Source organism: Phodopus roborovskii, unplaced genomic scaffold (assembly GCF_943737965.1).
Source record: "Phodopus roborovskii unplaced genomic scaffold, PHOROB, whole genome shotgun sequence".
Lineage (NCBI taxonomy): Eukaryota > Metazoa > Chordata > Mammalia > Rodentia > Cricetidae > Phodopus > Phodopus roborovskii.
Genome location: NW_026126459.1, coordinates 23,107,340 through 23,120,762, shown reverse-complemented (window position 1 = coordinate 23,120,762; position 13,423 = coordinate 23,107,340). Strand labels below are relative to the sequence as shown.

Here is a 13,423-nt window from a genome sequence, read left to right as displayed (position 1 = left end):
ACAGACACACACTTACACATAATTAAGCATGATATAAATCTTATATTAAAACCATGAAAAAAAACATATTAGACAACAAATTTGGTGCCTAACCGAAGAAATCCAAAATAATGCAATAAAATTAATATTTACAACTATAACTCAAATTCAGTCACACTTTCATGGAGGTAAGAAGACTTGAATTTGTCCTGGAAGGGACCCAGCAGGCTGGCGAGACAGTGAGTGGGTAAGATCACTTGCTGCCAAGGCTGAGGACCTTAGTTCCATCCCTGAGACCCACATGGTACAAGGAGAGAATCAACTCCCACAAGTTATCCTCTGACCACTATAGTCTTGCAGTGGCACATGGGAGTACACACACACACACACACACATACACAAACACACACACACATACACAAACACACACACACACTCCATACACACACACACACACACACACACATTCCATACACAAGCACTATTTTTTTTTTTTTTTTTTTTTGAAGACTGAGTTTCTCTGTGTAGCTTTGGAGCCTGTCCTGAAACTCATTCTGTAGAGCAGGACTCAAATTCACAGAGATCCACCCACCTCTATCTCCTAAGTGTTGGGATTAAAGGAGGGCACCACCACTGCCCGGTCACAAACATAATTTTTATGGTTGTGAGCCTAGCCTTTAACGGCTAAGCTATCCCTCCAGCCTAACACAAACATAATTTTTTTAAAAAGAGCATTCCAAGCTGAGGCTACAGCTTAGTGGTGGAGCACCCATCTAGGATGCACAAGGTCCTAGCTTTGGCCCCAGCAGCCCCTCGAAAGGGAGGACATACCAAGATAATAAGCCCAGACTAGTCAGCTAATTAGTCAATTAGATGAATCCTTATAAAGAAAGTGGTGCCTATGCTTCTGGACAGAGTGTCACTCTCTAAAGATAGCAAACCAATTTGGCATCAGAGTCTCAAAAAGCATTCAAAGCCCAAAAATAATAGAGTGACAGATATGACACAATCAAGGGGCAAGGAAAACACCAAAGACTTAAACACCAATGGACCATCTTCCAGGTACAAAGACTGTGGAAACAGCTTTCAGTAAGACTGAGGAGATGTGGAGAGATGGCCCAGTGCCTAAGAGTACTTGCTACTTTTCCAGAGGACCCGAACTCAATCCCCAGCGCCTGTCAGGTGGCTCACATCCATCTGTGACTCCAGCTCCAGGACATTGGATGCCTCTGGTTTCCATAAACACCTGCACTCACATGCTCATATCCACCTGCTAACACACATATCTATACAGAATTTAAAATAATAGAAATAGCCTGGCAGTGGTGGCACTTAGGAAGCAGAGGCAGACAAATCTCCAAGTTCAAGGCCAGCCTGGTCTACAGAGCTAGTTCAGGACATTCAGGGCTACATAAAGAGAAACTCTGTCTCAAAAAAAAAAAAAAAAAAAAAAAAAAAAAAAAAAACAACAACAACAAAGACAAAAGCTAGGGAGTGATGGCAAATGCCTTTAATCTCAGCACCTGGGAAGCAGAGGCAGGTTGATCTCTGTGAATTCAAAGCCAGCCTGGTCTACAGAGCAAGTTCTAGAACAGCGAAGACTACACAAAGAGAAACCCTATCTCAAAAAAAAAAAAAAAAAAAAAAAAAAAACAAAAGAAAAAAAATAGAAATAAAATCTTATTTTAGAAAAGGTTTAAGTATGCTATTGGTGTTTTGCTGCATGTATCTCTGTGCAAGGATGTGAGATCTTAGAGACAGTTATGAGCTGCCTGCCATGTGGGTGCTGGGAATTGAACCCAGATCATCTGGAAGAGCAGTCAATGTTCTTAACTGCTGAGCTATCTCTCCTACCCCTAGAGCTGTAAGTTTTGATGAAAGCATCAAACTTAACTTTTTTGTTGTTTGTTTTTACAGCTCATGACCTGCACCCAGTTGTTGTTGGGTATCCACCAGAGAAGCCTGCTTGGACAAGGGTTTAAGCCAATAGAATGTCTTCATTAGCTAGCTAGTGACTACCCTGAGTGTTTGTAGTGTAGCCTGGTGTACCCCCAGTATAGACCCAAACTTTTCTCTGGGTGAGTTTTTTCTCTTAGACATGTTTTTTTATTAACTTATTTTTTGCATTCCAATCCAGTTACCCCTCGCTCCTCTCCTCCCGCTCCCCCACTCCCTCTCCCCACCTACCATCTGCTCCTCAGAGAGGGTAAGACCTCCCCTGGGAAGTCTACTAAGTCTGCCCTGGCTTTAGTAATTCAGGTGTTTCTCAATCTAGACAACCAAGATTGAGCACCACAGAGTATAGTAGTTATCGTGGCTGTCTTTGTGTCAGTGTTCCAGGTTAAAAAAAAAAATGGCAGTAGTAATAGCCTGCAATGTCAGTTACAATGAGCAGTTAATGATTTAACACTGGCTTAGCTCATTGTAACAACACAGATTACATGTTCTAGTTAAAGTGTTGATAATCTCTGACCTGTGAACCACATCTTTCCCATGGTCTGTGCTGGGAGGTTCAGGAGCTAAAATATCTCTTGTGTTTCTAAATGATTGTGGAGAGGAGAATGGAGGAGAGGTCTAACACAAACAGGGAAAGGCTAGGACTGGCAGTATATTCCTGTAACTCAGGCCCTCTTGAGGAGTAACAAACAGTTCAAAGTTATCCTAGCCTATGTAGAGAGCTGGAGCCTGATTAATACACACCAAATAAGATACACACTGGTAATGTCTCAGTGAATAGCTAGATCCAAATCTTTCTCTTTTTTTTTCTTTCTGTCTGTTTTTTTTTGGGGGGGTAGGGGTGAGTTAACAGTCTTGTCTGTCCTCACTCTTCATTCTGTAGACCAGGCTGACCTGGAATTCACAGAGATCCGTCTGCCTTTGTCCCCCAAGTGCTGGGATTAAAAGCATGAGCCACCACCACCCTACTGGAATATATTTTTACACTAGATAAAGATGGTACTATTTTTCCAAATAAGTAAGCAATTTTCCAAACATGTTATTGAACATCTCATAAAACTATGATCCAAACTATTATCTTTACTTTTTTATATTCATTTATAACTTAATTATTTTTTTTAAGGGTATTATGTAGTCCAGGCAGCTGAACTCCTTATCCTCCTGCCTCCGCCTCTAAAGTGCTAGAATTAGAGAAATATGCTACCTGGATCTTCTTGGCTTTGTTTTGGTTTGGTTGTTGGTTTTTGGGTTTTGGTTTATTTGTTTGTTTGTTTGTTTTCCGGAGACAGAGTTTCTCTATATTGTTTTGGAGCTTGTCCTAGAACTAGTTCTGTAGATCAGGCTGACCTCCAACTCACAGAGATCTGCCTGCCTCTACCTCCTGAGTGCTGGGATTAAAGGTGGGCGATACCAACACCTGGCTTGGTTGTTGTTGTTGATTTTTAGACAAGGTCTTGTGAATTAATAATGCCAGATATCTTTGAATTCTTGAATCTCCTGCCTCCACCTTCTCAATGCTAGAATTACAGATACTTGACATCACACTCAGTATAAAATGTCATATATAACCCTACACCAAGTTAATCCTTACATGTAGGTGTCTGCTTCTGGGCCCCAGAAACAACAACATCAACAAAACCCTCTCTCTATAAACAGCATATTACCTCATGCACTTCCAGGAATATCCATCTATAAGTCATGTTGCCATCTATAAACTTGTGCCACATTCATAGCTATCTGGGATGCATGTGGCCCATGGGCTATAGACTAGACATTCCTGATAAAGATCTTCAATTATTTCAATAAAATTCTAAAAACTTAGAATGGTTCCTAATAAGTATGTGGTTTTTGTGTGTGTGTGTTTTCTGTTTGCTGGGGTTACAGGCCTGCACCACCATGTCTGATATAGGTATGCGTGACACTCTAACAGAATGTATAAAAACTTGCTCTGCTAGCTGTACAGGCTCAAACTCAAATGATCAAAAGAAGCAGAAAGCCAAGGTGGTAGGTGGTAGCACACACCTCTGGTTCAAGAACTTGGGAGGAAGCAGAGAAGTAGGCAGATCAATATGAGTCTGTAGCCAGCCTGGTCTACATAGCAAGTTCTAGGCCTGCCAGGGCTGCAGAGTGAGACTCTATCTCACAATCTCGATAGATGGGTAGGTAGGTAGGTAGATATATAGATAGATAGCTTTTGTGCCTGGTGTATATGGTACATGCCTGCAGTCCAAGAATTCCTATAATCTTGGTATTTGAGAAGCTCAAGCAGGTGGATGTCAGACTACACAGTGAGAGCTTAGAGGTGGGGGTAGAGAATGAGCTCACACTCTGGGCATGGTGGGGCACATCTGCAATCCAGGTACTAGAGAGGTGAAGCCACAGGATCACTGCATATTCAAGGCCAGGCAGTCTGGAAAACAAAAGAGAATAAAACAAACAAACCCCAAATTAGAAAGTGAGTTCTAATGTGGCTTGCCTTCCTTGAAAACTAGTCATAAGGCTGAGTTTGTAGCTGTGGGGTTAACAGTGCAGTACACATAGTGCATCAACAGTATGCACAGAACAGAATCTTTATTCTATTCATCAGTAGAAGGGGAATGGTGATGTGAACTTTAATGTGTGACTGGTCATGTGACGATGGCTTTATGGTCTACATTTTGAAGGTGGAAATCGACAGCTTCCCACAAGTATATTCAGAAAGCTGAACACAGATGCTATCTGTGTGTTAATGGGATGTGAAGATCTCCCAATAAGCTACCGTGCATTTAGATGTTTTCTTCTGCCTTTTAGAGTTAATAAACATTAACTGTGAAAAGGCAGGTGTGCTGGAGACATGGAGGAGGACCCAGAAGCAACTTACACTAGGTAACATTGCTGTCCCTTCCACGGGGAATAAGATGGGAGGGGCAGAGAGGGGCCAGAATCTGGTAATTTAAGGTGGCAGACACCAATAATAAGTGTCTTTGAATTTAGAAGCTGCAGTAAGAAAGGACATAATTAAATTACACGAGGACAAAGAGGGATAGAGAAAGACTAAAAGGTGTTCTCAGGTCAGCCTTCCACCACAGCCGGGTACTGTTCTCTGAGCCCTCCCTAGAGAGGCGTCCCCCCCTGAGTGACATTTGAGGTATTAAACATGTGAGATGAGATTGGACACCCTGAGCATATGATCCGTAAGGGGCTGATGGTGCGCCCTTCCTGCTGAACTAGTTTCTTATCCCAGAGGCCGGTCCTTGAGCTTGGGTGTTCTCCTGTTCCCAATACTCTGCAGTGTCTATCGTTCTCTGACTGAAAAGAACAGGGATGAACGAACAGATCAGATTCTGCTGCGGGGCATGCAATTTGCCTTCTGAAGATTCAGCGTGGGCGAAGAGGAAGAAATCTGAATTTACTGACGATGGGGCCCAGGTGTCCTTTGAGTTAATCTGCATGAGTATCTACTATTGCTACTGCGAAGAAGAATCTGGGCTTAACGAAACTGAGAATGTTGCCTCATTACTCACGGCCAGGCATGGTGGTGCCCACCTCTGAACCCAGCACTCGGGAGGCAGAAGCAGAACAGTTGCTTTAAATTCTTGGTCAGCCTGGTCAACACAGTGAGTTCCAGGCCAGGTGGGGCCACATAGTAAGGCTCTACCTCAAAAATAAGTGATAAATAGGTGGGTAGAAAGATAGATGGATAGATAGGCAGACAGACAGACAGACAAGACTCATTGCTTTTGGGAAGGAGGGAGTTAAGGGGTAGGAATAGAGGTGTCTGAATGTGATAGAAATACACTGTGTTCATGCATGGAATGTCAAACAATAAAATTTAAAGCATTTTAAAAAGAAACAAAGATGGAATGCAAACAGACTCTGTCTTCAAAGCCTGTGCTCGCCCTGCCTGCCAGTGTGCAAGCATCCTCCTGGATGTCTGTCCCCTTCTCAGTAATGCATCATCTGCCTGATTTCATACCATTCCCACCACAGGACGACGACTTTAGCCTCAAACAATTTACTATTCAGCGTATTCAGAATCCAACAAAAGTCCAAAGGTCTGTCATCTGCTGAAGTACTTGTGTGTGTATTTAAAATCCTAAATAGAGAGCTGGGTGTGGAGGCAAGAGGGTAATTTTAGTTCATTAATTTAAATAAATAAATAAAATCCTAACAGAGTGAAAGGAAGTGTGTTAATCTTGCCAGCAGTGAGTTTTTTCAAAGAGACAATCACTTCCACCTTCATTTATTGGAACTTGCTTGGAAGCGGGAGCCAGGAAATCCCCTTCCTTGACTTGTGGTATTTCTGTGGTTGTTATTTGAAAAGAACAGAATCTATTCTCAAGCGCTGACATTTCCAAGTGGTTTTCTTTTTAATAGAACATAGTTTTAGTTGTTTGTAAAGGTTTCCATACAAGAGGTAATTTTATTTCTATATTCTGGGAAAAGAAACTACACGAGCAAAGAATGCCTAATTCTTCTTGTTACTGTTTTGACACTGCTGTTATGGAACCCAGGTTGGCCTCAAACTCACTGTGCAGAGGATGACCTGGTCTATACAGTGAGCTCCAGGATAGCCAGGACTACATAAGAGGTCATGCCTCCAAATAACCTGAAAACAAAAACAACAAAAGCTGGTTATTTACTTCTCATCAAAAACAAACAAACAAATAAAAAAAAACCAACCAACCAACCAAGCCAAAGAGACTCCAAATTCCAGGAGTTGCATGTAGACTAGGAATAGGTCTCTTCTTTTCTTTCATTTTGAGACAGGGTTTCTCTGTCTCAAGGCACTGCAGAAGGACTTTTTTCAAGTCTTGTTTGGTTAATGACTCAATTCTTTCAGCTACAGGCAGTAAGGAGGAGAGAGCATGGCTAAATGAATCTTTGTCTGGGCTTTGCCCTCTTCCAAGGTAAACAGTATGAACTCCAGAATGTCTGTGTAACAAAGCGGTGTTTGAGACTAAACAGAATTGCAAAGGCTGGTCAGTATATAGACTACAATCAGATGAGTAATTTAATATATGCAATTACTACTAGCCTTTGTGCATTGCTGTGATTTAAAGAGAGAGTTTATTTGGGCTCATATTCAGAGGGTCTGGTCCATCATAGTGGGAGACAGTGGCAGAGCAGATGATGGGAAGCTAGTTCTCTCCTGGCCTTCTCTTCCCGCCTTGTATTCTGTCCAGGGCACTAGCCTATGGGATGGAGTCCCCTCCCCCCATTCAAGGTATGTGTTCCCCCTCTCCAGTTGTTCCTGTTTGAAAATGTCCTCAGTGGTACCCAGGTGTCCTCATTCATTTCTCTCTCTGTTTTTTTAATTAAAAAGTTTCTAAAAATCCCTTATGGGTGTCTATATGGGAGTTATGTGCACATGAGTACAGTTGCACACAGGGGCCAGAAGAGGGCATCAGATTCCCTGGAACTGGAGTTACAGGAAGTGGTGAGCTCTTGATGTGGGGGCTGGGAACCCATCCTGTGTTCTGTTCCTCATCCCTTAAGTGATTCTAAATCAAGCTTACAATAAAGACTAAATACTATATACTGTTTCCAAAAAAATAATAGGAGGCTGTTTATTTGACTCAACTCTTATATTAGCTTGCAACTGACCTCAACAAATCAAGCTGACCATTTTTCCCCCCTAAAGATGTGAGAGTTGAGCTGTAATCAGATTGGAGAAATTTGGTCCAGTGTGGTAGTTCATGCCTTAATCTCAGTACTTGGGAGGCAGAAGCTATGGAGAGTCTGAGTTCCAGGCCAGCCTGGGTAGCTACATATGAGATCCTGTCTCAAAATCAACCAACCAAAGACATTCCCTTTAAAGAAGAGGTAACCCAGCTATGTGTATGTGTGATTGTATGTGTGTGGTTGTGTATGTGTGGTTTGTGTATACAATTGTATGTGTATAATTGTATGTGTGTGTAGGGTGTATGTGTATAATTGTATATGTGTGTAGGGTTTGTGTGCATGTGTGTTGTGAATGTATGTAGGTATGTGGTTGTGTGTATGTAGGTATAGTCATGGTTGTGCGTATGTTTGTGGTTGTGTATGTATGTAGGGTTTGTGTGTGTGTGTGTGTGTGTGTGTGGTATATGTATGTAGGTGTGTGTGTGTGTGTGTGTGGTATATGTATGTAGGTGTGTGTGTGTGTGTGTGGTATATGTATGTAGGTGTGTGTGTGTGTGTGTGTGATAGTATTTGTAGTTGTGTGTTTTGTCTGCATGCACGTCTATGGACCACATGTGTACCTGCTGCCCACAGAGGCCATAAGAGGGCATCAGATCACTTAAAATAGGAGTTAAAGATGGCATGGGAGCCACCATGTGGGTACTGGGAGTGAACCCTGATCTTCTGTAAGAGCACTCGGTGCTCTTAACTACTGAGCCATAGAGAACTAGCCCAGGAACTAGCATTCCCTCCCCCTAATGTTTGATTTCCTTGTTCTTGTAATACTAATTCACCATTTTGCTGTTGTGGTAAAGGTCGTACTCATTCTATTAGAACAATGAAGTTCGTTCTGATTAATGAATTACAAATAAAAGCCAATAAAATTTGTCATAATTTTGACATCACTGCTGATACTTTTTTCTTCTTTCAGTGCTGGTTACCAAATCCAAAGCTAGCAAGGTGTGGTGGTGCACATCTTTAATCTCAGCATTTGGGCCTGTGAGTTTGAGGCCATCCTGGTCTACATAGTGAATTCCAGGACAGCCAGAGCTTCACAGAGAGGCCCTGTCTCAAACACAAAACAAACAAACAAAAAAAAAAAAACCACCAAAGCCTCCCCGTGGTAGGCAAGCACTCTACCTCTGAGATTGCAGACTATTATTTTCAGGGGATTAACAGAGTCCCTGGTGGAAATCTACAGCACGAGATTATCAGGAGACAATGTCATGAATATAGCTAAAATGTGCACTCAAGGAGCAAGATGACAGGCTATGAGGAGGACAGGACAAGTACCAGTGTGATAAGCAGCTCACTGGCTAAATCTGAAATGGCTTCTTTTTCAACTTCACTGTTATTTATAAACCAGACTTGCCAGGTGTGGAGGGCCACACTGATCTCTCTAATGTCCTCCCTTCCTCATCCATGTGTAGTAGTCTGGATAGCTAGTTCCTATGGTAGCAGGGACGGGATTGGCAGGAGAGAAGGAATTCACCCTTGAGGCCAGAATTGCAAAACTAAGTTTATTGTGTACACTGCAAGAGGACAGTGGGCAGGGAAGTAACCAGAGTACTGACAATGGTTTGAAATACTTTCTTCTTAAACCACAATACTCACTGAACACATTTTGAAGTTTCAGGTAAGTATAATAAAAGAATGATACAAAATTACAAACTGCATTTGGTATGGCTAATGTCTACAGAGAAATAATAAATATGACCAGTGACAATCTTAGGTTCAATAGAATAAGTAGAATACCAAGTTATTCTAGAGGCATGACTCAGTGTGGCTAAAGATTGACTGCTGAGTCTGAAGACTTGAGTTCAGTCTCAGGATCACATGGTAGGAGAGAACCAACTCTCTTTTCCAGCCCAGCCCAACTTCCGATCCTTTGTTTCTACCTCCAACTAACAGGTGAGTATCACCATGTCCAACTGTGTGGGTGCTGTAGGTTGATCCAGGTTTGTTCACAGTATTGTGGATTCTCTAAGCTCCATTGGAGCTTCACCCAAATTCCACAGGCATTTTCACTATGTATTTATGCAGAATACTTTCATCTGAAGGTTCTTTTGGCAAGGATGAGTTCCCACAGTAGAACTTTATACTTGAAAGTTGTTACCTCAAAGAGAAACAACAAAAACAGCCAGCTGTAGTAACACACACATTTAATCTCAGTACTTGGGAGGCAGAAACTACCAGATCTTTGTGAGTATGAGGCCAGCCTGGTCTACATAGTGAGACCTTGTCTTAATGCACGCCACCCCCAAAATAACAACCACCACAAAAATCACCTCAGAAGTTAAAAGCACTCAAGCGTGGTGGCACACACCTTTAATCCCAGCAGTGGAGAGGCAGAAGAAGGCAAACATCTGAGTTCAAGGCCAGACTGATCTACAGAGAGAGTCCCAGGACATGAAAGGCTTGACAGAGGAATCCTGTCTCAAAAATAAATAAATAAATAAATAAATAAATAAATAAATGGGAGAGAGAGAAGAAGAAGAGGAAGAGGAGGAGGAAGAAATAATTATGTTGTAGTCTAACATAATTTACTGAAGGACCAATGGCTACTTTCCTTCTCAAAAAGGGAAATAAAAGTCTTGCTGTAGACAAGACATCTCAGCACACAGAGCTTGGATGCTTTTTCTAAGGATAATCTGAGCAGTGCTAAGTCCTGGTGCTGAAACCGCAGACAAACAAAACTTGGAGGAGCTTTCCCATTCTAGACTAGGGTGGCACACAAACAGACAGGACACAGATTCTCCACTGTGTGTTCTTCAGATGGCCTCAGCCAAGATCACTTCAATCTTGGGCAGTATTTCATTCTGTCTTTCTGTAGAATTGTGTTAGTGACAAAGACAGCATTGTTTATTCCAGAAATAGGGGGCTCAGGAAGATCCTATAGATAAGGGTGGCATTAACTGGTGGCACAGTTGAGAGTACCTACAGCATGATGACAGTACACATAAACTGTATCAGCCATTGGGATAACCCTCACCATGCCCATTAAAACCATGGGTTCGCTGTATTTGCTTTCTCTTCACCAATCAAAGCAAATTCTATGTTCAAGCTGTCATGGCCTGTTGGTTTCCCTGCACCCAGGGAAGGGTGGTACAGTTCCTCCACTCAGTGATGTTCCCAGGAATCTACTGTGAAATAGCAGGCTCTTGCAGATATCACCTACAGGATGTAACAAACCCTTGGATCTGAGGCCTGTGGGCCAAGGTGACAATGACAATGTGATTGATCCCGTGACCAATGCTGTGTTAAGTACCAAATCTGAAGCAATCACAGTATGACTCTCCTTTTTAACTTGCAGGGAAGACAGGAGCCTGGGCCACAGCAATGACCCTTCATGGGACAATCTTGCGCGCACTTTGATGATGATGAATGGCTCCTTCGAGCTGTGCTTGGTTTCCCTAAGCCCATTTGGTAATATGCACATTTCCCCTCTCTTGCTTTCTTCCATCATGACAATGGTTTCCTGGTAAACGTCTTAGTGACAACCTTGCCCAATTCCAGGCCAGGATCAGTCATTTGCTGGGACAGGTCCTGGTATAAGCTATCACTCAAGAAGGCAATGCCAGGTACTGTAGATGATTGTTGCAATGGTTTTCTTTGCTAGCCAAGGCTTATTGGATTACACTTTTATTACAAGTTATTTTGTTGTTGTTGTTGTATGACTCAAGATCTCACGCATCCTAAGCTGGCCTCAAACTCCTTATGTAGTAGAGCAGTGGTTCTCACTCTTCCTAAGGCTGAAACCCTTTAATGCAGTTTCTCATGTTGTGGTGATCCCAATCATAATATTATTCTCATTGTTACTTCATAACTATAACTTTGTGACTGTTAAGAATTGTAATGTAAATATCTGTGTTTTCTAATGGTCTTTGGTGATTCCTTTGAAAGGGTCAATCAATCTCAAGAGGGGAAAAGTGCTCGTAACAACCCACAGGTTGAGAACTGCTGTGGTAGAAGATGGCCTTGACTTCTGAGCCTTCTTCCATTTCCCCAGTGGTGAGATCACAGCCTCCACTGCCCTGACAAGCCTTTTTGCTTCTTTGTTTGTTTGTAACAGGGTCACCCTATTTAGTAGGATGGCCTGGAATTCATTTGTAGACCAGGTTGTCCTACATGAAGTCATAGAGATCCACCTGCCTCTGCCCTCGAACTGCTAAGATTCATTCTAAGGAGTAAACTACTACACGCAGACAAGTTCTCACTGGTTGTCCCAGGATGGACTTGAATTTGCAGTCTTCCCTTCCAGCCTTGGCCTCCCAACAGCTGGCATTTTGTTTTGTTTTGTTTTATTTTATTTTCAAGATAGGGTTTCTCTATGTAGCCTGAGCTGTCCTGGAACTTGCTCTATAGACCAGGCTGGTCCTCCAAGTCAAGAGATCCCCCTGCCCCTGCCTTCCAAGAGCTAGCACTAAAGGCATATGACACTATGGCCCAAATCAAGAGATGGGATTTGAACACTGGGAAGTGGTGGTGCATGCCTTTGATCCCAGCACTCGGGAGGCAGAGGCAGGCGGATCTCTGTGAGTTTAAGACCAGTCTGGTCTACAGAGTGAGTTCCAGGACAGGCTCCAAAGAAACCCTGTCTCAAAAAGCAAGCCAAAAAAAAAAAAAAAAAAAAAAAGCAAGAAAGGAAGGAAAAGAAAAAGAGATGGTATTTGATATTTTGATATTTGAGACATGTGTCTTCATGTCTGTCTTAAGAAAACTTTCTTAAAAATTGTTAAGTGTAGGGACAGCCACAGGGACACTCTTAAAGCTGAACAAAACAGAAAGTCTTTATTGCCAGCCAGCGCTTCGTGGGGAACTTTCCAAAAAAGCAGCCCCAATCCTTACAGTTGTCTTTTATGCTAAAAAACAAACAAACAAAACCCTACATCCTGGTTGACACATTTTGGTTAGCATAAACAGACAGGGAGAAGCAGAGCTACAGAAGCCAAACATCGAGGTTAGTATATTTATAGGGGCTTTTCTGGATTTTGAAACCAGGGACCAGGTATTTGATGGATTTTGGCAGGTGTTGGGGTCTATGTGTTGGGTTTTAAGGTCAGAATGGTGCCTCTAACATGGTTAGTTGTGCTAAGGTCTGGAGGCCCATTACATAGTCACTCCAGCATTACCGGTTATTATACACATACCATTAGAACAAATAGAATTAAGTTCACTTTTCAATACTTACAAATTTCAAATATTCGATTTGGTTTGGTTGTTTTATTGAGACAGGGTCTCATGTAGCCAGGCACATCTTAAACTCATCAGGGAGCCAAAATGGCCTATGATCTCCCCCACACACACCTCTGTCTCCTGGGTGTTGGGATTATTGGCTTGTGGCACCATGACTGGCTCAAAGATTCACTATTAAAGCCACATTTTCTTTCCAACTTTCACAGACTATTTTCCATCCCCTCTTCTTTCCATTTTGCTTAAATGTCTGCAGAACAGTTTATGACCACAGTGTTCCAACCCGCTATAATGGCCTGAGCATGGGAGCTGCAGACCAGTGCTCCATGGCTGGCCAGGCTCCCCAGTCTTCACTCAGGAACTTTGAGATAAGCACAGAAGTGGACTTCAGCATCTAAGTGGGCTCCAGCTACAAGGGATCCAGGTGGTCTCCTTCATCTGCAGAACCTCGGGGCTACAGATACTGGGTGAAACTTTCCCTTTGATTAGTACAGGACTCCAGAATGACTCTGTGCCACCTGGCTGGGCAGCCAGAAAGGGCTAAAGCCACTTTGTAAAAGCAGACAATGTGTTCTTCTGCCCTTGTGGCACTTGCAATGTATGTGAACAGCTACCTCTGTCTACTGCATTTTCTTCTTTTAATTCTGTTTCC

At 42.5% G+C, this 13,423-nt stretch overlaps 1 protein-coding gene across 1 annotated transcript in view; it reads left to right on the top strand.

Annotated features, from left to right (window-relative positions):
* The window catches only part of Fam186a (family with sequence similarity 186 member A), a 71,660-nt gene extending 58,491 nt beyond the window's left edge, over nucleotides 1–13,169 (top strand). The window contains exon 12 of the mRNA XM_051190158.1: nucleotides 13,028–13,169. Within this exon, the coding sequence (XP_051046115.1) occupies nucleotides 13,028–13,169 (142 nt within the window). The remainder of the gene's footprint in view (nucleotides 1–13,027) is intronic.
* The last annotated feature ends 254 nt before the right edge of the window (nucleotides 13,170–13,423 follow it).